General features: G+C 38.6%; 1 protein-coding gene across 4 annotated transcripts in view; it reads right to left on the reverse strand.

The window, feature by feature from the left end:
* Positions 1-1,070: 1,070 nt before the first annotated feature.
* The window catches only part of DYNC1I1 (dynein cytoplasmic 1 intermediate chain 1), a 270,147-nt gene continuing 247,063 nt past the window's right edge, over positions 1,071-24,154 (reverse strand). For all 4 annotated transcript variants that reach the window (XM_039236278.1, XM_039236275.1, XM_039236276.1 and 1 more), the window contains 3 exons: positions 22,694-22,834; positions 18,400-18,525; positions 1,071-1,414 (listed from right to left, as the gene is read on the reverse strand). In XM_039236278.1, coding sequence (XP_039092209.1) covers positions 1,304-1,414; positions 18,400-18,525; positions 22,694-22,834 — 378 coding nt within the window. In that variant the 3' untranslated portion in view covers positions 1,071-1,303. The remainder of the gene's footprint in view (positions 1,415-18,399; positions 18,526-22,693; positions 22,835-24,154) is intronic.

A 24,154-nucleotide genomic window follows, 5' to 3' on the forward strand; every position in this document is an offset into this window, starting at 1 on the left:
TCTTCAGATGTTTTAATTCTCTCGAGGCATGAAATGACTCTGAGAAAATTTTCTGTTAAAATTGTTTATAGACACATTTCCTAGTCCAATAGCAAGAAACATAAATTCCTGGGGTAAACTTTTTAAAAGGAAATGTGTAGACCATTTGGTATCTTCATCTTAACCTGTTTTTCTTATTCTAACGTGGGAGACCATCTCTGGGCAAGAGTGGCTCCGGTGAAGGAGATACGGGAAAGCTTTCCAAAAAACCACACACATTCCCTCGTAAAAATAAAACCAGAGTCTTGGTTTAAGTCCAGCCAGATTGGCTGCCTATAGGGCTCATTATCAATCTTTAACATGGCCCTAATATATCCCCTCCCACCCCCCCGCCGCCTTGTCATAGCAAGATTCGAATCAGTCTTTCGAATCAGTCTTTCCCCAAGTACAGGATTTATCCACGCTGGCGCAGACCTGGTTTGGAACGTTTTATTGGCAATACTGGTGTCATATTCAGGAACCACAGACTCTTGCTGGACTATGTTAGCTTGAATGACAAGTATCAATGGTCAACTATATTTGAAATATTGTTAAAGTACCTAGAAATAATAGGCATTAAAATCCATTCCATTCAGTGCAACAAACCTCTAAAGATTTCTCGTCCTCCGTGGAACCGGCATACTGTAATTGTTATTTGGAACTTAATGTAACCTCAACAGCAGCAGAGAGACAATACAGTCCTCTCATTATGCACATGCTCTAGGATCGTTTATTTTAATGCTTTCAAATCAATATGTTCCATGCAGCACACCACAATAAATAAGGAGCGGCAATGTTCTTCTAGTAAATCCATTCATAATGTGAGTCACCATGTAAAACACCACATCTCAAGTCTTTGGCCCTGCACCACATCGTGAAGCACACCACATCTGCACCTAATCATATCTGGCTTCATATGGATTTAATAGGACTATGCCAGAAGTGCATGTAAGAACAAATTTAACCAGAGGTCTCCAGCTATTAAATACAGCTACTAAGTAGTTAAAAGGCAACAACTAAACCCGTAAAGCCTCCCTCCCTCCCCTCCCCTCCCCCCCAGTTTTGAGACAAATATAAAGATAGAAATGATCTGGTGAATTTCAGGTCAGTGGGGTGCAGGGCGGGATACATTTGGAATACTTGGAGCAAAGCTGGCACAATATGACACCCAAATGTCACACGACACGGATACTGAATGGACACCGAATACAAGTGCAATCGAGGACCGCAGAGCTGAGTTCTAGAAGGTGAAGGTGGGGGCTGGGGTGGGGACGGACAGTTTCCACTAGGCAGATAACTCAACGGTGCCTTCCTCTTCGCTATCGGCTCTGTTGGCACGAATCTCCACGAGGGTCCTGGCAAATCGGGTCCATTCATCATTGTGAGGAACTGCAAGCTGCAAAGCAAGTGAGTGGGAAATGATGAACAAGGATCTAAATGGCCTGGAAGCCTCGACACCCACTGGACTGCTCCTCCTGAAGCAGCCATTTCCCTTGGAAAATCAAGGAAACCTGCTCTTCTTCCCCGAATCAGCCCTGAAGTGTTGTTCTTAAACCGACAACTTAAGAGAATAATGTCACATTGAGAAGAAAAAAAATTCACTCATGGAATTTATAAAGCTTAAAAAAAAACTTCTGTAAACTATACAATTACAGTAGCCAGTTAAAGCACTTTCAGTAATGAAAATTCATCCTAAGGCCAGAGTTAAAGTGAACACAGCAAATGAAAACTGCAGTTGACTAGGATTTTGAAATAATTGTGGTATTGCCTTTCTAAGTCAATGCTATTGATCCTTTCTTAAAAGTATTGCTAATGTGCTAATATGCGTGGCAAAAGTCTAACTTACATATGCAAAGAAATCTTACTAGGAAATAGTGATATGGCTCTTTCAGCAAGCTCTTACATGGTAGCTAACATTTACTAAGAGTTCTGTCCTAAGTGCTATACATGTATTAACCCCTTCCTCACAACAGCCCTATGTAGGGTAAGCTTAGTATTCCCGTTTTACAGAAGAAGAAATAGAGGCACAGAAAGATTAAGTCATCTTACTAAGATTGTTTAGCTAGCAACTATCAATGTCGGTGTCATCTAGCTCCAGTATCTGCATCTCTAGACAGTATCCTACACTGGTTTGCCGAAAAGGGGGGGTTATAAAATTTCCCATTTCATATCTTCTTCTATGCACAATTCAGTAAGGAGAAAATTCACCCCACCTGCTATAAGTTACGTGTCTGAATTCTGTTAGCTGATTTAAAGGATACTAATTTCTCTACACAGCATCCAGAAATGAACTGCCTGAGGATACCATGCAAATGTTTGGAATAGAAAAGAGAATTGTTTGAAGATGAGAAGCATGATCAAGTAGAAGTCTGAGTGGTTTTCATATATAATAAAATTGATGTAGACTGTAGAGTGATTTTCTTGGAGGACTGCCCTGTAAGATGGTATAACCCATCTACAGGTACTAGATTCTATAAACAGTAATAACACATTTGTCTCAATATACGTTTTTGAAAATAAAAAAGGGGGAGCATATAAAGCTAAGCTTTGAGATCACTTTTACAGCTGAAAAACTACCCACTTTATAGAGCTAAATGATTAGAACTTAAAATTTTTACTACAGGGGATGATCATGTCAGATGCTAAGACAATTTCCTGGGGGACCTCATCATCCATCTACAGCGTGTATTCTGCAGTTAGTGTTCTAGTACTAAGATTTAAATGTTTCAATGATCTAATTCTGGAAATGATATACAGGCGGGGGAATAAGTTCTACTGATTTTGAGAAATGCAGTACCAATAAGAATTCTCATTTAGTCATATGAATGAGTTTTTGAATGGTTAACTACTTCCCTAGTTATTGAAATGAATCCTCATTTCTTCTCAGGCAATGACATAAGTTCACAAAAGTATCAAATGACACTGTTACCCCTTTTGCTCAGTCCATTTTCCCTACTTGGAGCTCTTTTCCTAGGTTCCACCGATCTTCATTTTTCTCTTCAATTTTAGAAAATACCGTACTGGGGAAATGAGGCCTTCAAACTTCTGATGCTACAAAAGAGCTAACAAAAAGCATGAGCCGCAAAGGCTTGGTATCATATTTATATGAAAGAATAGGTCCACTATTTCTTTTCTCTCCTCCAACTCGACAAGTCCTTCAAAAAGAACCACAAAACTAACGCCTAGGAAAAGACAAAGCCAATCATGATAGCATGATTATGACTTTTTCCAATATATAAAGTGATAATCAAACTCTAGCTAAGGCACCTCATAATTTCATAAAACTTTAAGTACGGGGAAAAGGCAGGCCTTACTAAGAATACATTATACAATATATAATATATTGCTCTAGGAGTTTGGCTCCTTAACATAACATTATATTATTGGTTGAAATGGTGCAAGTTAACATATGATGCCATGCAGAATGTTCTATTGATAGCAATATATAGAAACTATATACTAAAACAAGAAAACAGGTAAATATGTTTCACATGGTTTCATCCAGTAGTAATGGCCAGGCCATTAAGAAACGATACTAATAAAGATTGTGAGCCATTAAGGTTTGGATATATGCCTAGAGACAGAACTGAGTGTCATTTATGACATTTAAGTTGCACATCTAACTTTTCAAAAATGAATTTTATCAAATTTAAATGTTTCTAATAGAGAAACGTACCCTACAATGGAATGACATTTGAGCTTTTCCACAGGGATGGGAATAATTGTACCAGAATGCCAACACCTGTCCTTAAAAATACAGGTTTGCCCTCACAAAAGCGTTAATAGTATCCTAACATATCTTGTCCTCTCTTTGATCTGTGAAAGTTTCACGTAGGTTGGAAATATTAGAAGTTTAAAAAAAAATCCTGCCAAGTATTTCCACTCTAGGATGCCATAAACTTCACAGAAATGTTAGTTTGCTTTGGTTCACAAAACACAAAACCACAACAAAAAACACTCCAAAGTAGCACACAGTGCAAACACAATTGCTTCTGGAAACTTAAATTTACCCACCTCATCCTATTACACTTTTCATTTAGTCGATTATAAAAATAACCCATGACGACTGTCATGTTAGATTTAGAAGGTGAACTGCACACTGCCCCATTTTTAGAATTAAGTATCACCATCAGGAAGCACTTTAAGAATAATCTTAGCTTGAATGTGTGAATGTGCATTCACGGGCTGTTTCCACACCCAAAGTAATAATTTTTGGCATCTGAATTACTTGTAGGTAAGATCAAGCAGGCCTCCTGACAAACAAGAAGACCATGCCTTTCATTTCACATCTGCAGCTGTAAACAGCATCTATTTGGACAGAACTGTCCTGTCCTTGGCAGTTCCTGACTTTTCTAACCTGGTTCTCTCTGGTGAGAAATGGCTGGAAATGGGGCACCTGGGTGGCTCAGTCAGTTAAGCGCCCGACTCTTGGTTTCAGCTAAAGTCATGATCTCATGGTTCGTGAGACTGAGACCTGTGTCAGGCTCTGTGCTGACACCATGGAGCCTTCTTGGGATTCTCTCTCTCCCTCTCTCTCTATCTCTCTCTCTATCACTTTCAAAATAAATAAATAAACAGTTTCTCTAGGAGACCTTTAATCCAATAATACCTTAATCATTAAGTAGGAAAACTCATTGTGTCTTAAAGAATAAGACTGCTCTCATGTTTGTCTAACCAGCACACAAATGTATTCAACCAGCATGGACCGAGTACCAACTCTATGCCTGGTGCTGTGCTAGGGATTAAAGACGCAGAAGTGAATGGTGTTTTCTTAGGTCAAAATGTGTAAATACTGGCATAGGTGGGGGGGTTTTGTTTTTAATTTCAACTTCGCTGACATTCAAAACATGCACAGCCTAAAATTTATTTTCTTACAGTGACAACCGCAACGCATCCGGTATGTGTTGTGTGTCAAGCAAGTAGCAGGGAAGCAAATGGCATGTTAATGACAAGTCTTCAGCATCTCTTTAAGTTTCCATCAAGGCATTAAAGGCCAAACCTAGAGCATCACTATGGATTTGTTTTCCCCTTGAAAAAAAAATCAGTTTAGAATAATTTTCAAACAATTTCCATTTCATGGTAGGAAAAATAGTCACAAGTTTTTCATTGTGATGAATAATGTTAATTAAAAAAAAAAAAAACACTGTGAAGGAAATGGCTCATGGTTATATCAAGGGAATACCATAAAGAAGGACTTGTAAAAATTGTCCAGTATTGTACTGAATCAAAATGGAGCTGGAAACATTTTCTGCCCTCAGATTCATCTGCCAAAGTCCACATCCTAGGTCAGGGATGATTCGGATTTTCCCACTGCTTCAAGCTCACGGTGCACCCAGCAAGCCCATTCACACCCCCTACTAGGAAACTTTTCTAATTTTTTGTGAAATGTATAAAGCACTTTTATGCCACAAGCACTCAGGACTCTAATTCCCGAGATGATAAAATCTTTGCTCTAAGAGTGACGACCTTGTATAGATATGATATGACCCTATTTTTACAGCCAAGGGAACTCAGAACAAAGATAGTTTCTGAGGTAGCAATTTGGCCGTTAAGGAGGAGGTAAAATGGACCTCAGATTTGGACAGGAGACTTAAGTCCCGTTCTCCCCTTGGTTACTGGCAATGGTCAAGCACTTAACCTCTCATTGCCTCAATTGTAAAATGGGGCTGATGGTGTCTGACCCATTTATCAACAGAGATCTGAAGAGGATGAGAGAGGTAATATAAGTGAAGAAAATACCATGAGTTCTTCATGGAATAGTCATGCATTCTTTCTCTTTAAGCTGTCACTCAGATTGAACACATTCCTCAAAATGATATGTGTGACTGGCGTGCGTATCGATTGGGTAGCATTTTTGTGGTTTTATTTTTACTTTCTTAAAATAATTCTGATGTTTGCTATGTGAGGACATCAAGGAATGAGGTATGGCCCTCTTTTACCAGGTAGGAAATAGAAGAACGGGGAGCTAAATGATTTGCTAAGTAGCACGTAACTTTCACAGGGCAGAATGGGGCAGTCAGGAACCTCGCCCCTTTAAGACCTGCCAGCCTAGTGGCACAATGGCAGACAAGTAACGTGTTTTGAGTCACCTGCTAAAAGATTCTAAAGATTGTATTTAATCTTCTAAGATTCTTGGAAGATAAAAGGTAAAAACTAAAAGCAAATGTGCAAAAGCTATGGAAAAATTAATGAAAATTGATTATTTTCGTCCCCTCCTCCTCACTTCCGAGGCTGTTTCATGGATCTGTCCCTCCCCTCTGCCTGAAAGGAAGGGAGGGTGCCTCTGGATCCTGGCCTAGTCGGGCCCCCGAATAACTAAGTAGCCTAACCACTGGGTGTCTGGCCCGGGTTTCGCGTGCACTTAAAGAGAGGCATGATTGCAGAATAAGGACGTTTTGAGAGTGGAGCCAAGCCTGACTTGTTGTTAATTCCAGTATCAGCCAGACCACAGTTCCTTTCTCTGCTCTGCCACTTGCTTGCTGTGTGTCCGTATGAAGACTGTTTTAAAGTCTCCGGTCTTCACTTCCTCGCTTGTGAGACCCATCTCCTAGGAGCATTGTGAATATTAAATAAGACCCATGCACACCCTCTCCACCGACACATATGATGGGCTTGGCACAATGCTTGGCACATTATAAAACTGGAGGAAATGATGTTTCTTCCTATGTTTCCTTAATGCTCATTCCCTTCTCCTCCATTTTGTGAGGTTATTTTTGGTCTTTCCTTTTCTTTCTTCCATTGCCTTCTTTTCACCTATATAGAGCTGCATGTCTTTTTAGAAATATACCTTACTTTTATTACATTTGATTTCTTGAACACCCACACACATGATTTCCTAAATAGTCATACTTTTAATAATACCAAAAATCCATGAGCTGGCTATGAGGAAAGGGTTCTTTCAGGTCACAAGAAACATTCTGTCAGAGTACTTTTTATTGCTCATTTAAAAAAAATCAAACGTAAAGTATAATTATTCCTTGTAAATATGCACACCCACAGATACGTCTACGTACACATGCACATGTTTTATTCTCAGGGATGGCCAGTACTGCTCTTCCTAGCTAGGCCCTTGTTATGGCTCCTTGTATGGTAGGAGTCCACATTTTTAGCTCAAGTTATAAGGCTCTGTAACCGCTGAACACGCTGTTATAAAACTCAAATGGCTTTTTATAACCAGGGTTAAATACACAAATATCATTCATGTGTCCCTTTTTATAAGCACATGGCTAACAATTTTGAACAGTCCACAGTCAGGCCTCCCTCATTTGTTAGTAATTTTAAAGGGTTTATAGTACCTAGCAGCTGATTTTAAAAAGCTGCATTATCTGCAGTAGCTCCTACCAGCTCAATCCTGAGTTTTGTATGGTAAAAAATATCTGTCTCAGGCATTGCTGATATAAAAGTAGGTTAATTAAAAAAAAAATCCTGGACAATTAAGACAGAAAAAAACTATTTCGTAATTTCGGTTTGGTTTCTCAGGTACATCAAGCGTGGCACACAAATTAAAATGAGGAGGCCTCCAACTTTCAGGATAAGTATTCCATCGATGTGTGGTTCATGAGCATCTTTGTAATCTTTTAATTAAATGGAGTCACTTTCAAAAAAAGTCTGAGATGATTATATTAACAATTGATTCTGAACAGATACATGACAACTTATCTTCTGTATGAACCCAAAATTAAAGTTTTCTATTAAAAAGATATCTTGCAAATTACCTTTTCACTTTAATATGCATTGATTTTCTGGTTTTTAATGCATTTATAGAAACTGTGGAAGCAAATGTGAGTTTCCACAAACCCTAAACCCCTCTAAGTTCTAAAAGGTTTTTTAAAGGTGCAGTTATTAATGGCACCCCAATTCAGGAGACTGTGGACTTGCTGGTGTACAAATACACGTTTGTGTTCAGAGGAAGCCGATATTTCTTAGGACAATTCCCTTTGCCACACACACAGAGGGAAGCAAAGTGGGAGGTAATGCGCAATGAAACAGCCGCTGGAAAGACCAAGCTTACTCGCTTCACATAAATGCAAGCTCCACTGTATTTAACTCTTGGGGGAGTCTAGCATCGCTGGTAACAATGGATGAAACCACGGACCAAAATTCCAAGCCAGAATGCAGTGTGCAGAAGGGGTAAATACACTGCAGTGTTCTACCACAAAAAGATATGCTGTGTGGTAACTTAGTATCTACAGCACTTTTAGGGAAAGCCAGAAAGTAGAAGTTCCATTAGTCTCCATTCTGTAGCATCTGCTGTTCCCCGTCTGTAGGTTAAAATTTCTGCAGAATTTAGCAGCATGCAAACCAATGGTAGTCTGATGATTACTGGCTCTGTTTGGTTAAGAAAGAAAGAATTTATTTTATCATAGAATCCTCTTCTAAGGGACCCCTCATCCACCTGTGAAGCTTGAGTCTCTGCCAAAGTTATCCTCTCTAGTATCTTTCTTTAAATGAGTGGTTGACTTTTATAGCAGGTTTCTTGGAACACTACTTTAAAAAAAAATCCATTACCACCAATTAAGGAAAGAAAGAAAGGCAAGACATAAAATCAAAGGTAAATAGTAATAAATATGGGTCTATGTCGATTTCAATAAGTCAGCAACCATCAAAGGAAATAATTTATTTTAAACACTATTCTTAAAAAATAAACACTTCTTCACGTTAAAATTTCATGTTATAGGAAACATGACAAAATTCTGGAATTTTTACCTGCAGAGGGGAAAAGAAATCACACAGCTGAAGAAGAAAGAGTTAATTTACTAAGGCTTATGGATGACCTTGTTCACATTTGTATTAAAATCTCATCCTGTTTTCTTGAGAAATCTCTTAAGCATTATTTTTTCTATTACTTAGAACAATCTATTCCTCTGTCCAAAAGATGGAAAAAGTGCTAAAAACATTGGCTGATGGGCAATAATGGAAATAAACTTTTTAAAACTTCAATTACCACTCTTTTTCCAGAACAGAAAAGATCAAGAAAATGATAGGGAAACGAAAAGGCATGGGCTACTCAAGCTGATCTGTCATATTAGCTGACTAAACATATATCCTTCTCTCCCTGATATTATTAACTATAGGTTTTCTAGTAAATTCCTAGCAACCACTGCATCTAAGCAGTTTTGACAAAAAGAAAGCTTATTGCTAAACACCTTAAAAACATTTACCAAGGTAATAAAAGAAATGTCATTCCCTCCTACTGAATGTTTGGGCATAAAAGAGGTATTTTTATAATGTAGTTCATGATTTACCATATCTATAGTGTCCAAAAAAAGCACAATGAAAAGGAAGCATTTTTCCAGTGGTTTGACAACTATTTGAATCAACTAGTGGCCAATTGCTTGCTTTTAAAAGCATAGGAGGGCGGGGGAGTGGGATAGAGATTGGGGAAGAAGAACAAGCCCTCTTTTTAAAATATGTTTTCTATATACCCTTCTCTGCAAATATAGTTAAATGGATTATTTTTCCTGTCCATCAGTCTATAGCCAGTTCGGAGGCTCCATTCTGAATGCTTCACACAATTAAGCTTTCCCATAACCTCAACTTTCACGTGTGAAACATTCACCCAAATATTCGAGTGCCTGTTATGTGCCAGGCACTGTGCGAGGCTGGGCTATCCTGCTCAAATAGACAATTGTTAAGTATCTACTTGGCGTATGTTTCTATGGACATGCCACTCTAAACATTAGAAAAGCCTTACTGAAGAGTGTGATTAACCTAAGGAGGGCTGCCAAACAAACAAACAAACAAACAAACAGAAAAGAAAAAAACCTAAATCACAATGGCGGCTGCTTTTTAAGCTACTTGAACATGTTCACTTTTTTACCAAAGGTTCCTTAATATTAAGATAAAGAATGAAATATTTCATCTACATGTTGAGAAACTATTGGCTGGCCATGAGGAGAAAGATCTTGGGGACTGGACCACTGATCAGTTTTATCTGCCATCCTCAAAAGAAAGAGTGCAAAATTTCTTCAACAATGTTAAGCTTTGATATTTCCTAAATGATAAATAACTCATGTTTTAAAATGGAGAAGATGTTCTGATAGCTGACATTCTCAGAAATCCATGCAAACCTTCTTTGAAATTAGAATAGGATGATTCACTCCCTCACTTTGCAAGTCCAACCTATATAACATATAAATATTTATACATAAACACGCATAGGCAGACACTTGATTTCCTACCCTGTCTTAGATACGCCGATAGTAACACACTTCTGTAGGAAACAAACAGCTCTCCATTTCCATCCAGGCCAGTGTTAATCTAGCCTCACAGATGACTGGAGCAGCTTCATGCTCGGCTGGTCTAAGCTGTGATTTGAGGCTACTGTTCTAAGCAGTAATTTTTCAAGATAAAATTTAGCAGTTTTGAAATTCTAAAACTAAACACAATTTTGTCAGCCATGAAAAAATTTAACACTATAATTAATGACTGCTTCAAAATCCAAACTGCTATTGAAGATGACAGTTTGAAATCACAGAAGAATCATAAAGATGATTAATTATACAAACTGGTACTTGTTTCAGAAGGTTTATATTCATAGGCCATTTATCACCAAAATGGGGATATATGAATTTCATTGAATATTGCAAATTACTATGCACACATTTAGTTTTTATAAAGTTAGATATTAGGGTTTTCTTTTCATCGAATCAACTTCTCCATAGCACAGAAAAGTCATAAGTATTTTCTTATCAATCCAGAAAAAAAGTTGATTGAAAAGATATTAATCCTATAAATTCATTTTTATAAACTAATGTACCTGAATAAGCACACTATTTATATAATAATTGGTTTAATTATGGTCTTTTACATATATAATTATCAAAATGAAAGCCACTGCTACTACATTCACTATAAGATGAGTAATTATAACATTAATTGGAATTAATAGTGCTTTTTCTTTTTCCTTTTTAAATTAAGCACTTCTCCTAGAAGAAATCAAGTTAATACTAAAATTACAATCTTACATTTTAACCAAGTTATTTTATTTCAAATACATGTAATTTATTATGACAGGAAAATGAATTAATATATTACTTCAAAGTAGCGTATTTTATGTAATTATATTTATAAGCACCCCAAATGTGCTCATACGAATATGCCTTTGTGCTTTTTGACTTAACTGCACAGTGTTGTGGCTATGGCAATAAAAAACTCAGGTAAAAACTGAAGAGTCCCATTGAAAATCCCAATGCTTTGCTTCTATGTCATCAAATATCTAGATATTGTCGACAGAACTAAGTATTTGGATTTTAAGTTTTTATCTGGATGTCTGGTCCCACACACTAATTTAGGCCGAAGTCTTTGCTTCTCCATGGAGGGAATATCTAAAGCAGTGTTTGGCATCAGCTAAAAAAAAAAAAAAATGTTGTTTACTCATTGAAGAATAAGCCAGGACTTGCAAAGACCTTCAAGAATCTAGCAACTTGTGGCCACACTCACTTAATGAGAAACACAAGTGCTTGGGGGGATTATAACGGGACTTTGGTAAGCCGAGCCCAGCGCCCCCTCCCTTCCAGACGCTCAGCCGACTATCAGCTTCGTCATCAGCAGGGGATAATGGCCTTCATAAAGCACCGTCATTAAATGAACTGATTTCAAATCCAGTTCTTTTTCATTAGGGGACCCGTACTTGAATTAACCCCAAAATCTCAGTTAAACTTCATATTTTGAGTGCTGCACACCCCTTCCCCATGGAGGGGGGATTATTTACATTCAGGGCACACACATCTTGTGGAAAATTGACAGAGGCCTGTCCCACTGGCAAACACAAAGTAGTTCCACAAAGCAAACAATTATTGCCTACGTGTAATCCACTTACAAACCAGAAACGTATTGCATTTATTTTGTGTCACTCAAATTCTTTTGAACTCTCAGCACTTTCAGTGTATCAGATGCCTCTATACTGAGCTGCTATTTCAGGTGCAAGAGAGATGGCTGATCAAATCGCTTTCTTTTATCCTTGTGCGAGCTGGCTATGCAAACTGGTTGAGGCACCTTTTAATAGTCCCTGGACATTACACCTGGACCACCATTCTGAAGCATATTACATAGGCCATTTTTCCTATCGGGATCCCAAATAAACTGTCATCCTAATTTTTCATTTCACCTCTAAAATACACTCAGATGAACATTTAAGTTGTGCAGGTATGTTTGATCTCTCCTATTCACCTGCAGGTTTCCTTTCCAAGAATTTTGCAAGACTCTTGCAATATATTAATGCATGTTGAATCTACTGTATTTATTGAAATCTGTAATAAAATGACTGCTATTCTTTTAGCTCCCAAAGAGTCCTATAAACCAAGTGATTTGAAACGCTGTCAAGGTTCAGGGTTAAAATGTAAGGATGAATCCATGTTTTCTTCGGTAATTAGTGAGTGGGATACCAAACCCGTACTAGCTGAGGCCACAAAGATTTATTCATCTCCTGAGTTCGTTTTTAAATTGCCATTTTATTTTTCAAGTTCTACTGTAAGCTGAAAATGATTTTGGAATCTTATCATTTGGCTATTGTAGAAAGATAATCAGGGATTTGAAACTTATGTGTATTTATCACAACTGAAAACAAAATCTTCCCTGGAAGAGGTTAATGGGAAAAGAAATAACAGGAGGTGGAGGCTAAACTGCTTCTTTCAAAACTGGAGCTGCAAACAGCATTCTAACTAATTCAGATAAGCAGCAAAGATAGTTGTTAGGGGATATTTATGACAGCCCATCTATGTGACAGCACTGAAGCATTAACAATAGCAACGGGCTTTCTATAAAACACATCTGTAAGACAGACAGGTAGATAGGCTGACTATCAATCATCTGGACATGTGAATAATTCTATACTCACTGGCCCATGTACTATTAAAATCAGCTATATATATATATATATATATATATATATAGACACACACACATACATATACATATATATATATATAATAAAAGCTCGCTATTCAGTAAAGGAGCCATGGTGGTAATTCTTATTTTTAATTCTTTAGAATATGTGTGTTCACACATCATTAAAAAAATCCAACAACGATTAACAGTTCTTTACAGGTGTATTCTGAAGCAGCGTACGCTCAACGTCTTCAGGTTATATTTGTAGTTAACTTATGACTTGTTATCTTATCCATGTTTCAGTTAATTGAGTGGGATCATAGAGCTTCACAACAAACAGACTGCACCCCACAGTTTGAAGAGAAGGATCCTCAAAACTTATTCAAGAGTGAGGCTCATCTTTAACTTTACATCTTGGAAAATTTAAATGGTGCATGCAACCACTGTCTATTTTAATAACTTTTAAGATGCAAAGACAGAACAAAAATTATAGCCACATAATAAAAGGGATCTTCTCTGTCTTTCACTGAATTCACATAACTTCCATTTATGCTAATGGGAGTTGAGCACCTGCTCTGCAAAGAAAATAGACCCCTGTCTGTGAAAATAAATGTGTGCAGTATATTTTCCAGCTACAATGCTGAAATCAAACAACCAAAAATGTGTGCTATATAAACAAAGCATCATGTGGTCTACCTGAAAACACTGCTGTTTTATATTTTACCTCATTAGTCATACACCCCAAGATATTACTCAGACCAGCCATTTAAATGCAACAAAAAGGAAAAACTGGGGGGAAGGCACATGGACATAGTCAATCTGGTGATTTCAGTGAGCTCACGCACAATCCTCTGTTTACCCCTTCAGAAGTTCATAATAAATTGCATCAGTAAATCTGGATTCGGGCCATTCCTCTCTGCCATCATCTTAAAAGTCATGGAGGATAATTGTACATAATAGAGGAGGGCATGATCATGTGCCGAGACTCCCGGCGGCAGCTGCAGCCTCAGCTGGGACAGGAGATAAGGCAGACAGTTGTTAACCACCAGTGATACCCGAGTCCCTTTCTGCCTGGCTCTTCTGGTTGAGCGTCAGGTCTCAGAGGAAGCAGGTCTACACAGACTTAAATGGAGACATCTCCACTGGTAGTTACAGAAGTCTCTAATCAAGGAGTTCCTGACCATGGTGTGACAGTTGAGTGACAGAAAAAGGCTATCCCTCTCCACTACAAATGTAGTAGGCATCACAGAGATCTTTCCCCAAACTCTATTATATTTCCACTTAAAATTACAGTATGATCAAAACACAAGAATAGGGAGTGAATGAGAATATCCATGTGGTTTCAGCTGTTTTTCTGGGCCTCATGATGTTTTTAATCTACAGCCATTGCTATTCCCATTCAGCATTTTTTAAATAGTCCTAAGACATAAGTAAGTAAGAAGAAGATCATACAGTATGTACTACAAATGACCACATTTCGAAAAATTTCTCCTTTTATCTAACAGTCTAGGTCAAGGCCATAAATTTTCATTTCTGATTTGCATCATGAGTAGGATTAAGAGCAATACACTTGTGGAAAGACTGGCTACGTAATTTTGCGTGGGGGGTGGTGCAAAAATGAAAACGCGTGGTGCCTTGTGGAAGAATTTCATAACGGTTGCAAGACGGTGACAGCCAAGCACGAAGCCAAGCTGAGGTCGCCTCCGTGCGCAGCGCCTCTGAGGACGCACAGGTAACACAAGCATGAAGCATGAAGCGAGCCTCACTCTCAGAATCGGACCCTGGTGAGAGGGAGCCTGCTGCCCCCTCCCCTCTCCTCACATCAACCAGGGAGAAATGAACGTGAGGTGTCTTCCTGCAGACAGACACCTGTTCAATGTACTGAGGTCTCAAAGAAAATGGATTGACAAAGCGTACTCTAAAAACTACCATTTACTTTCTTGTACAGATTGTATCATAAAGCTTATTTAAAAGTGTTTCATCTTCATTCCTAGAGGGTTCCATAAAGCAAGATTTTTCATCCAAAGGCCAGCATGACCCTGGTGAGGGGTTCAGTTTTAATGGGGACCAGAGGACCAATTCTGAATACAGATAATGGTAGCACAGTCTACTGGCAATTTGGTCCTCAATGCCATATTTTTTCTCTTCCTTTATATTTTCTCCTTTTTAAACCACTTCCTGCTCAAACCCCTTCCCTCTTGTCAGCCATGCACCAGCTTTCGATTTGACCTCAAATTCTAAATGGGGCCAGTTTGCTGTGAAGACACTCTGTCTGGCTTTCTGCAGTTTAGGTGATTTGGAAGGCTGAGGACACACTGTTTCGAGGGTGCCCGTCTCTTGTACGTACAGCTAAGCTCTGTCAGTTCTAGGCTGGTGGACCAGACAGCAGTAATTACAATAATGGTGGCATTTGCCCATGAAGTGATCTACCATCTCTCAGAAGTGGACTTCAGCTAAGCTCCACTTCCCTTTCAGTACATGGAGACTCTATAGAGTTGGCCTTCAGAGATTTAGAATAGGGATTAGAGATGAGCAAAGAGAAAAGGACTTCTCCCCTTTCTCTTTCTCCAGAAATAAATATGAGCTAAATTTGTAAATAATACTTAGGGAAAAAAAAAAAAAACCTATAGTGAAGACAAAATTATGTTGTTAAGTCTGAGTTTTTCTGAGCTCTAGATTGCTTTGTGTATGGACTAAACCATACAGAAAAAAAAAAAAACCAAACTGTTCAAATGTATAAGCTTATCCTGATTTTTCGGTCATTCAGGGAAGGACTAGAAGATTATATAATATTACCTACTGTCAATAAAATAGTATATCCTTTTTTTTCCGGGTAGTGAATTTGTAGGGATAAACAACCCTACAAATTGTTTGGCCTATTATGTGTCACAGAGATTTTTCTATAGCCTGTCTAGACTCCAGACAATAGGCGAGACTGGCCTATAGTTGCAGACATTTCTATAGTCTGTAATATCACTTAGAAAAGTAAGAGCAATAATACAAAAATGAAAACCAGGCTGACCTGCCACTACGGCAGTAGAAATATGAGTATAACAACACTTTACAATTTAGGAATGATGATAGCAACCTAGAAAGAAGTTTTAGCAGCGACATATCAGCCAAAGCAACTTTTGCAAAATCATTTTTTCCTCCTAAAATATGACTCATATTTGAGTAATTCTGTCCGCAGGCTATAAAATCACTTTATTACAGAACATTCTGTGTAGATGTCACATTGTGTTTTCTTATTGCATAGGGATTGTGTGTGTGCATAGATGCATGTGTGTGCATGTATATTATGCATATATGTTATATATAGATAACAACACACACATGTACACAATAATTATATAAAATATCTGTGGCCAACATACAGACTTTTCAAAAATCTTTCTTGAAATAGACCAGATTGTTAAACTATTCTACTTTTCAACCCTCTTGGACAAAACAGTTACTGTTGCATATGATCTTAAGAGGGTTAAGTGACATTATGTATAAGAAGCAAAGGAGGTGGAGAAAAGAGTTTAAACTTCATCTACTTTCTGCCATTTCATCTCTGAGCATGTCTCCACATCTATTTCTCTCCCACAATAGCACTTGTTATAAACAAAAGAAAGAGAAAGAAAATAGAAAACTTGCTTTTTAAAAATATTCTTCTTGGGGCGCCTGGGTGGCTTAGTCGGTTAAGCGTCCGACTTTCGCTTAGGTCATGATCTCGCGGTTCGTGGGTTCGAGCCCCGCGTCGGGCTCTGTGCTGACTGCCAGCTCAGAGCCTGGAGCCTGTTTCAGTCTGTGACTCCCTCTCTCTCTGACCCTCCCCTGCTCACGCTGTCTCTCTCTCTCTCTCCTAGAAATAAATAAAACATTAAAAAAAATAAAATAAAATAAATAAAAATATTCTTCTTTGCTAGCTTTTTAATTTTCTAGTAAATGAACTAATGAAGAAGGTTTTTGTTGTGGCTTAGTTTTATTTTGATGAAGACGATGAAAAAGATGCATTGAATATAAGGAATAATCACTGAAGAAAATATTGCTATAAAATCATTGGCAGTATTTTTGATTCAGAGGGTATTCTCTTTCACAAAGACTCCAAACTACGTCAATAGTCACCAGACCATTTGTATCTTCACCACTGGGGATGAATATTAACAGAGTCCTTGTTGTTGTTGGGATGACTCAGCTGGTGGCATCAGTTGTAGTTAAGGGGCTGTCTAATGAAATAGATAACATGCAGCAAAACGGAGAGGTTTCTGTATGTTTTACTTAGGGGTGTACCTCCCAAAATAGAAAACTCCCATCTCAAACGTCCTTCAGTTTCTCTTTCTGGCTGAATTAAAAGCAACAACAACAACATCTAGTTGTTTCAACACAATCAACCCCACCGCACAGCAGTATATAAGAAACCATTCCAGTGTAGGACAAACCATCTGGGACTCTGGCAAATGTACAGAATGCCGACTGATGAAACCGTACAGAAGCCTTGTCAATGTGGTCAGCTAAGCCCATCCACCAGGCGGGCACAGAGTACTTCCTAGGTCCAGGCTGTTACACACACAACTGTGGTATGTGTTCCCCCTGGAATGCAAATGCTAGATTCATATTACACCAGAATAGTATTACACAACACTCTTGTTTTGTTTTGCTTGAAAGTTCAATATTTTCTTTGTCTTTAAGGAAAAAATTCTTTAACCTCATTGCAAATGAAAGCTTTTTGTCAACTTTCCCATTCAGTAAAAATAAACGGATACGTTTAAGTAAAATTGATTGATAATGTAATATTTCAATAAAGATAGTACAAAAATTTTAAGAGATTTATCTTACATACAAGATATATATTTTTGCCCTTTGATATGTGCCATGATGTTCAGGAATACCATATATAATGTAAGACATTATATATGTAATACAATGTATCTTCACCAGAGATATATATCTGGTAGAATAACTTTGAATATCATGAAAATAGTACAAATTCCAATTCACTTCAGCCTCTTTGATATATATACTGAGAAGCAAGCACAGCCTCATTTTTGGTTTACCTTATGTAGCTTTAATTGGCTACATTTTAACTAAAGAGTTAATAGTATACATTTTAACTGAATATAATGAAAACTGGACTTTTTGTTCCTTTCACAAATTCCAAATTCAATGCTCGCATGATGGATTGGACAAACTTTTCATTCTCGTGAAATTGGTGGGAAGTGCCATGCTTTCCCACAGGATGGGTGGGAATTCTACAGCTCTCTGAAAGAGGCTGGATCATTAACTAAAGTGGCCCATGCGTGGAGACAGAAAACCAAATTAGGCCCTAAGGAAGTCTTACCAAACTCCCACTGAAGTCAATGGAAATTTGCAAACGCACTTGAGAGGACTCTTGTGGCCCACAGGTCATGTCAGTAATTTCACTAGGTCTTTAAACTAGACACACAAGTCAAAAAAAAAAAAAAAGAAAAGAAAAGAAAAGAAAGAAAAAGAAGGAAGGAAAGAAGAAAAAAGGAAAAAAAAAAAAAAACAAAACAAAACACCCAAACCTGCAAACCAAAGAATATGTACCTCTCCAACATCGTAGATCCAAATTCGGCCTTCTGAGTCTCCAACGGCAACTTCTTTGCCGGCTTGAGCCCAGCGAACACGGTTTAGGGCAGAAGCCCCTTCGATGGCCACACTTGCTGTAGGGACCTGTCAAAGGGGTTACGACAGCAATAAAGAATCTCTGAATATGAATTTAGATACACAAATTTACCATGATATGTTTAAATGGGTGAGTCACCACTGCCTTCATGTGCATGAAGTAATATACGTCCCCTGCGCAGGGGTAAAAGGATTCATTGTTCTTAAATCATATGCTTCACTGAATTAAGGGGTAGAGAGGAGACATTTTAACAAAAAAAAAAAAAAAAAAAAAGAGGGAGAGCCTTTTTCCACAGTCAATGGGCAATGAGTGACAAATATTTCTCCAGATTATGCAGCATGTACATCCAATATACAAACACAGCCGCTAAATGTGATACTTCATGATCAGGTCATGATTTATGGATCAATGGAGAGAGATTTCAGGATTTACCAAGATTAGGGATACTATAAAAGGCAGGAAGGGGGGGGGTTATGGTGGAATAAAGGTCATATTAATGTGTGTCTTCAGGGAAAAAATATGTATAGATCCCTCAAAACGTCATCGGGAAGGTGATGATCAGAAGAAGAAGTTCAGGTGGAAAAGCTTCAAAACCTCAAATTCTCCTCCTTTGTTTTTCTTTTCTTTTTTCCTGTGTTCCCCCTTCCTGTCAGTACCAGGAGGGACAAAGCAGTCGCTAACCTTGGAAATGTCCCCAAGCTGACATCCTGATGGACTGCAGCCCCTATTTGTAGAAGAGGGCCTTCTGCCTCCTTTAACAAATACTGAAACCTGCCGATGCTGACAATTACTATCATACTTATTATTAAGATAAACTAGAGGTGCTGAAATGGACTCTGCGGTATTTGGGACAAGAACCATAGTATTAGGAAAAGGTTTTAGGGGGTCTACCCCTCTGCATCAACAGTTGTGTAAACTCTTTAAGTTTGGAAGTTTATACCTGATATAAAGATCACATCTCTGAGCCTTCTCCAAAAACATTGATTGGGAAATGACAACAGGCAATTAAAAAGCAAAAGAGTAAATGTCGAAACAAAAAGAAAAAAACAGAGTTAAAAGAGGGCCCTAGAGATCATCTCACGCCACTGTTTAAGACCTGTGTCTACTAAACAGGTCGTTTTTGGATGGAAACTCGACATGTACTGTGCCTCGGCTCTCCCGGCATTCTGCTATTCAGGGAATTGAAACCATCTGTTTATGTGAGATTATTGACCCAATACCTATCTTTAAAATAGCAATAAAGACCCCATCATATGTAAGAATCCATGTTTAAACTTAATCTTGAAATCAATAAAAATTCTTTTACCTGCTTAAATCACTGTATGTCAATTTTGAGCAAAAATGTAAAACGAAAGTCCCCAACTCATTTACTTTTTTTAAATACACAATTTCTACAATAAAGGTACCTGCTGTGCAAGCAGGAGCTTGAAATTTTAACCAAACCTCTCAAAGGCCAAAACAATGTGAATTTAGATGGGCCATAATTCTGTCAATATGCTTTATTATTAGTGTGCCTCTCAGAAAACAAATCTGAGATTCAGCCCTACAGTTTGCAGAGTTAGGTTTTAACACCATAAAAGATTGTACAGGGTCATACTTTATAAACCTGACTCTGTTCCATATCAGATTTTATCGATGAACAATCTCAAGAATTGAATACAAATGTTGAATCTTAATATGAATGTTAAAAAAAATCACTCAAAATAAACTGATTTCTGATACACTTTAACTTATGCTTACTACATTTTAAAGAATCTTATTTATTGAGAACTCAGTAATATAGCAAACTGGGACAATTACTATTTTAACCATTTAAAAATACCTTCATTTCAAATATTATAAATGGTAAAAAAAAAAAAAAAACTATCACAGCCTATTATCTGTGCTAAAAAGGTATCAAATGCATGGAGGAAATGATAAAATATATTTAATTAGTTTGACTCATAAGGACCTTTCAAAAGTTGATGAATCTGTAATGAAACGAATCCATATATTGACTCTGTCTCTCTTCTGTACTTTGCTTTTGCAGTTATTTTCATATTTTTTAAGGCTCAATCATTTTAATTACGAAGAGAGGATATCTATTGCCTAAGTTACTACATTGTGTGGAGGTGAGTGATATTCAGGTAGGTGAATATGAACTGCCCTCGTATAGGAGCAATTAGGGTAACTTGGTCTAAAAGTACAGTGATTTCAACAATAACAACAAAACCCACTGGGAACAGGGTCTCTCTTTCTCTCTCTCTTTTTCTCTTTCACACAAATCTAAATCCTAATCTCACAAACATTTGAAAAATCTTGTTCAACTTGATAGAGGGCAAAAATCATTTAAGAGTTTAAAAAAGTGTTCAGTTCTTTACCAGATTTGAATCAGACTCGACATTTCTACTATTATTCTGAAAGCAGAACTATGGCTACCATAAAACTAAGCAATTTGCATGCCCCGTAATGATTTTTAAAAAACATTTATCTACAAAACTCTTATGTGGTTGTCCCTTGATACCTAGAGAAAGAGAAGGGAAAAATTATATTTGGCAGTTAATTTCCTTCTTGACAATTTCATTGTTGACACATTAAGTCCATTTTACCTAAAAAGCAGACTACAAACAAAACAAGAATAGTTACATAGGAGCTACTAAGGCGGGGTAGAGCTCACTCCACTGCTTCGTAGTTGGGCATCACCTGAACATCGTTTCTACTAAATCTGATTTCTGATACAGGGGGTCTATTAAGCCAACCTGGAAAACGTGCGTCTTTTGGTTGCTTTAAGTGAATGAGTTTATCCTAGCAGATAGAAGCAACGTGATTTTAATCAACAGTGATGAAAGACTGGGAACCCATCACAATGTAGAATAACAGCATCTTTCTATGAAGAGCAATAATGTTAGGGACATTTCAACATCCAAAATGATGGGCATTGCATACATTCATGCCTTTTGCTTATTTTCAAAGATACTTCATCCCATGACTCTTATCTTTGTCACACAGTTCTTGTACCCAAAAGGAAAAAAAAAAAAAGACTTAAACTGAAATATTTGAAAATATAACTGTTTGTCAGTGGTCCGAGGTGCATATAATTTTGCAAGATAAAGAGGCTCCGTCATACCACCTGAGGGACATTACCCTGCCTCCTCCCACAGAAAATACTAGGGGGCCAGCTCCTCCTCAGATCCTCCAGCTATAGGCTTCCTAATTAAAAAGGCTGAGCTGCTTCCTGCTCAGAACACTTCAAAAGACGTTTCTCTGGTTCTCCGCTTGACATACAGTTTGCACGCTTGTTCTGCTTACCTGTCCCTTCTTATTTAGGAGAGGTGCCCTGAATCAGAACCTGGGAAGTGCTGAAGAGAACCTTCATTTGATTAAATCGAAGGACATTTAATATTCATGTTAAAAAAGACACAAGCCTCCTCCCCAGTAGCTGAGTTAACATCTCAGTAATGTTGAGGATGCGGGCAAAAGGAAAAATGCACATGGCAGAATTTTTAAGAACATAAATGTATGTAGCATAATTTTTAAAAAGAATACTTCCTTATTGTTAATTCCTTTTTTTTTTTTTTTTAGAAAAAAAGGGGGGTGCATTTTTCACTTCTCTACATGTGACATGTTGCAATCCCACTATTTTTTCAAACACTAAGTTTAACATACATGTTCAGAATGGCAAACTATTGTAAAAGCCTGCCTGTAAGTTGAGCATTTGAGATAAGGATTATTCACCTTGTAAAAATCAAATGGAGGATAGATCTAAACATAAACGGTCAACAGAATCATCTTTTCTGAATTTAAAATAGAAAGTGTACCATTAGCAAACACTGACAAACAACCCTTTTTAAAAGCTCAATTTCGAGTCAGCGTCCACAAAAGCTTACTTTTCCAAGTGCTTGCCAATAGAGTTATTTCAACACGGCTCTAAAGTATGCCAGTGTGTCCTTCCCCGCAGGGAAAGGCGTGAACACACGTCGTTTTGCTTTTTGCAAAGAAGGGTCGTCAATTGTCCAGGATCTGCCACGGTCTGGGGATGAAGTGAGATGAAATGATTTTGGGCCAGTGCATCTGCCAGGTCCCTTCAGAGCAGTCAAGCATGGGGGTCGGCAGCGCAGCTGCAGTTGGAGGGTCAGTCCAAAAAAAGGCCGCGGAGGAGAGAGAGGGGGAGACGGAGAGAGGCCGGCTGCGCCCTCCTCCCAGCCCTCCCGCCCCGGCGCCTGCGTCGCCGCTCACCTCGGTGTCATTGTTGAGGTTCCAGAGGTCCAGGCGCCCCATCCCGTCCACGCAGGCAAAGAGCGCGGGATGCACGGGGGACCACATGACATCGTACACATAGTCTGCATTGTCTTCAAAGGAGTAGAGCGGCTTGTTGTGCTGTAAAGCAGAGAGACCGTGAAGACTTTGTGGCGCTGCCGCTGCCTCGGGCTGTCTAGCGAGCCTAATTAAAAACTTTGCACATTCACAAAGTGTCATAAAACTTCCCGAGATGAAAGTCCTCGAAAAGGTGAACCGCAGCTTTAATGTGACTAGAACTGTCCAGTGGCATAAATAAATACCGGGGGGCCAGGGTGGGTGGGTGGGAAGGGGGGGACTCTTAAGGGGCTGGGGGCTGGGGCCGGCGGGGGAGGCGGTTTCAGACACAGGCGTACGAGACATTCCATGCAGGTGGATCCGACTGCCCATTAGCTCGGAATTCTCGCCAGGCTACGCGCTGCGAGTCGCTCGGAGCCCGGACCCAACCGCGTTCGGCCTGCGGGGATCAGACCCGCGGGGATGCCCTGGAAGCCCCCGCTTGGCCCCGCGGCCCCGGACCCTTTGCATGGAAGGCAACGCCTGCCACCTCGTGGCCTTTTTCGGTAGCTGCAAGTCTGTTTCCAGGCCAACTCCAGGCCAAATTCATACTTTTAATGGTTCCTTTGCGGCGGGAATGGGAACACATATTTTGGAGGGATTTCTGTCGCTCTTTTGGGAGGTTAAAAATCTCGCCGTTCTAAAACCTTAGTTTCTCTGCCTCGTCAGGTGGACTGGCGTGGCTCAACGTAGAATCCCTGAACCTTCACAGAAGATGAACCACATTTTCTAGATCGCCCAGTAGCCATCAGCCCTGAAATTGGTGTTTTGGGGGAAAGCATTAACACCCCCCCCACCCCCACTGCATACAAATGCTTCTACTCCAGAGGGATACAATAAATTAAAATGGCACTCTTGATTTCCAGTGAATATTGTCACATCAAAATAGCACAGAAGTCAGAGGCAAGTTTGAAAGTACACCAGAAATAAAACGTAATTGGACTTCATGAATTATTCATTCCATCTGGCTTGTCTTATTCTAATTTCTGCATAATGGCTTTACTAATCCCTGATCAATTAATGTAAAATGAAATTTAAATGATAATGAAAGCCCTAGAGATAAAAGAAATTAAGTATTCTTATATCCTCTGACAGAAATCTAAACAATGGGAGTTTTTTTCCACAATGTCTTCTTCATCCAGTCAGCTGTCTGTATTCTCTTCCCCAGTTCGGCTAAATGCCTGTGCAGGCCAGAGGAATAAGATCAAAAAACATAAAACACAATATGAACAATCGAATCCTTTATGCATAGAATGTGCAAAGAATGTTTCTGTAGGTAACAGCTCCGGGTGTTCGAGTGAACACCCAACGTGTAGGGTTAGCAAGACTAAAATGCACAGAAAG

This window comes from Hyaena hyaena, unplaced genomic scaffold (genome assembly GCF_003009895.1).
Source record: "Hyaena hyaena isolate Hyena2069 unplaced genomic scaffold, ASM300989v1 scaffold_109, whole genome shotgun sequence".
NCBI classification, from domain to species: Eukaryota; Metazoa; Chordata; class Mammalia; order Carnivora; family Hyaenidae; genus Hyaena; species Hyaena hyaena.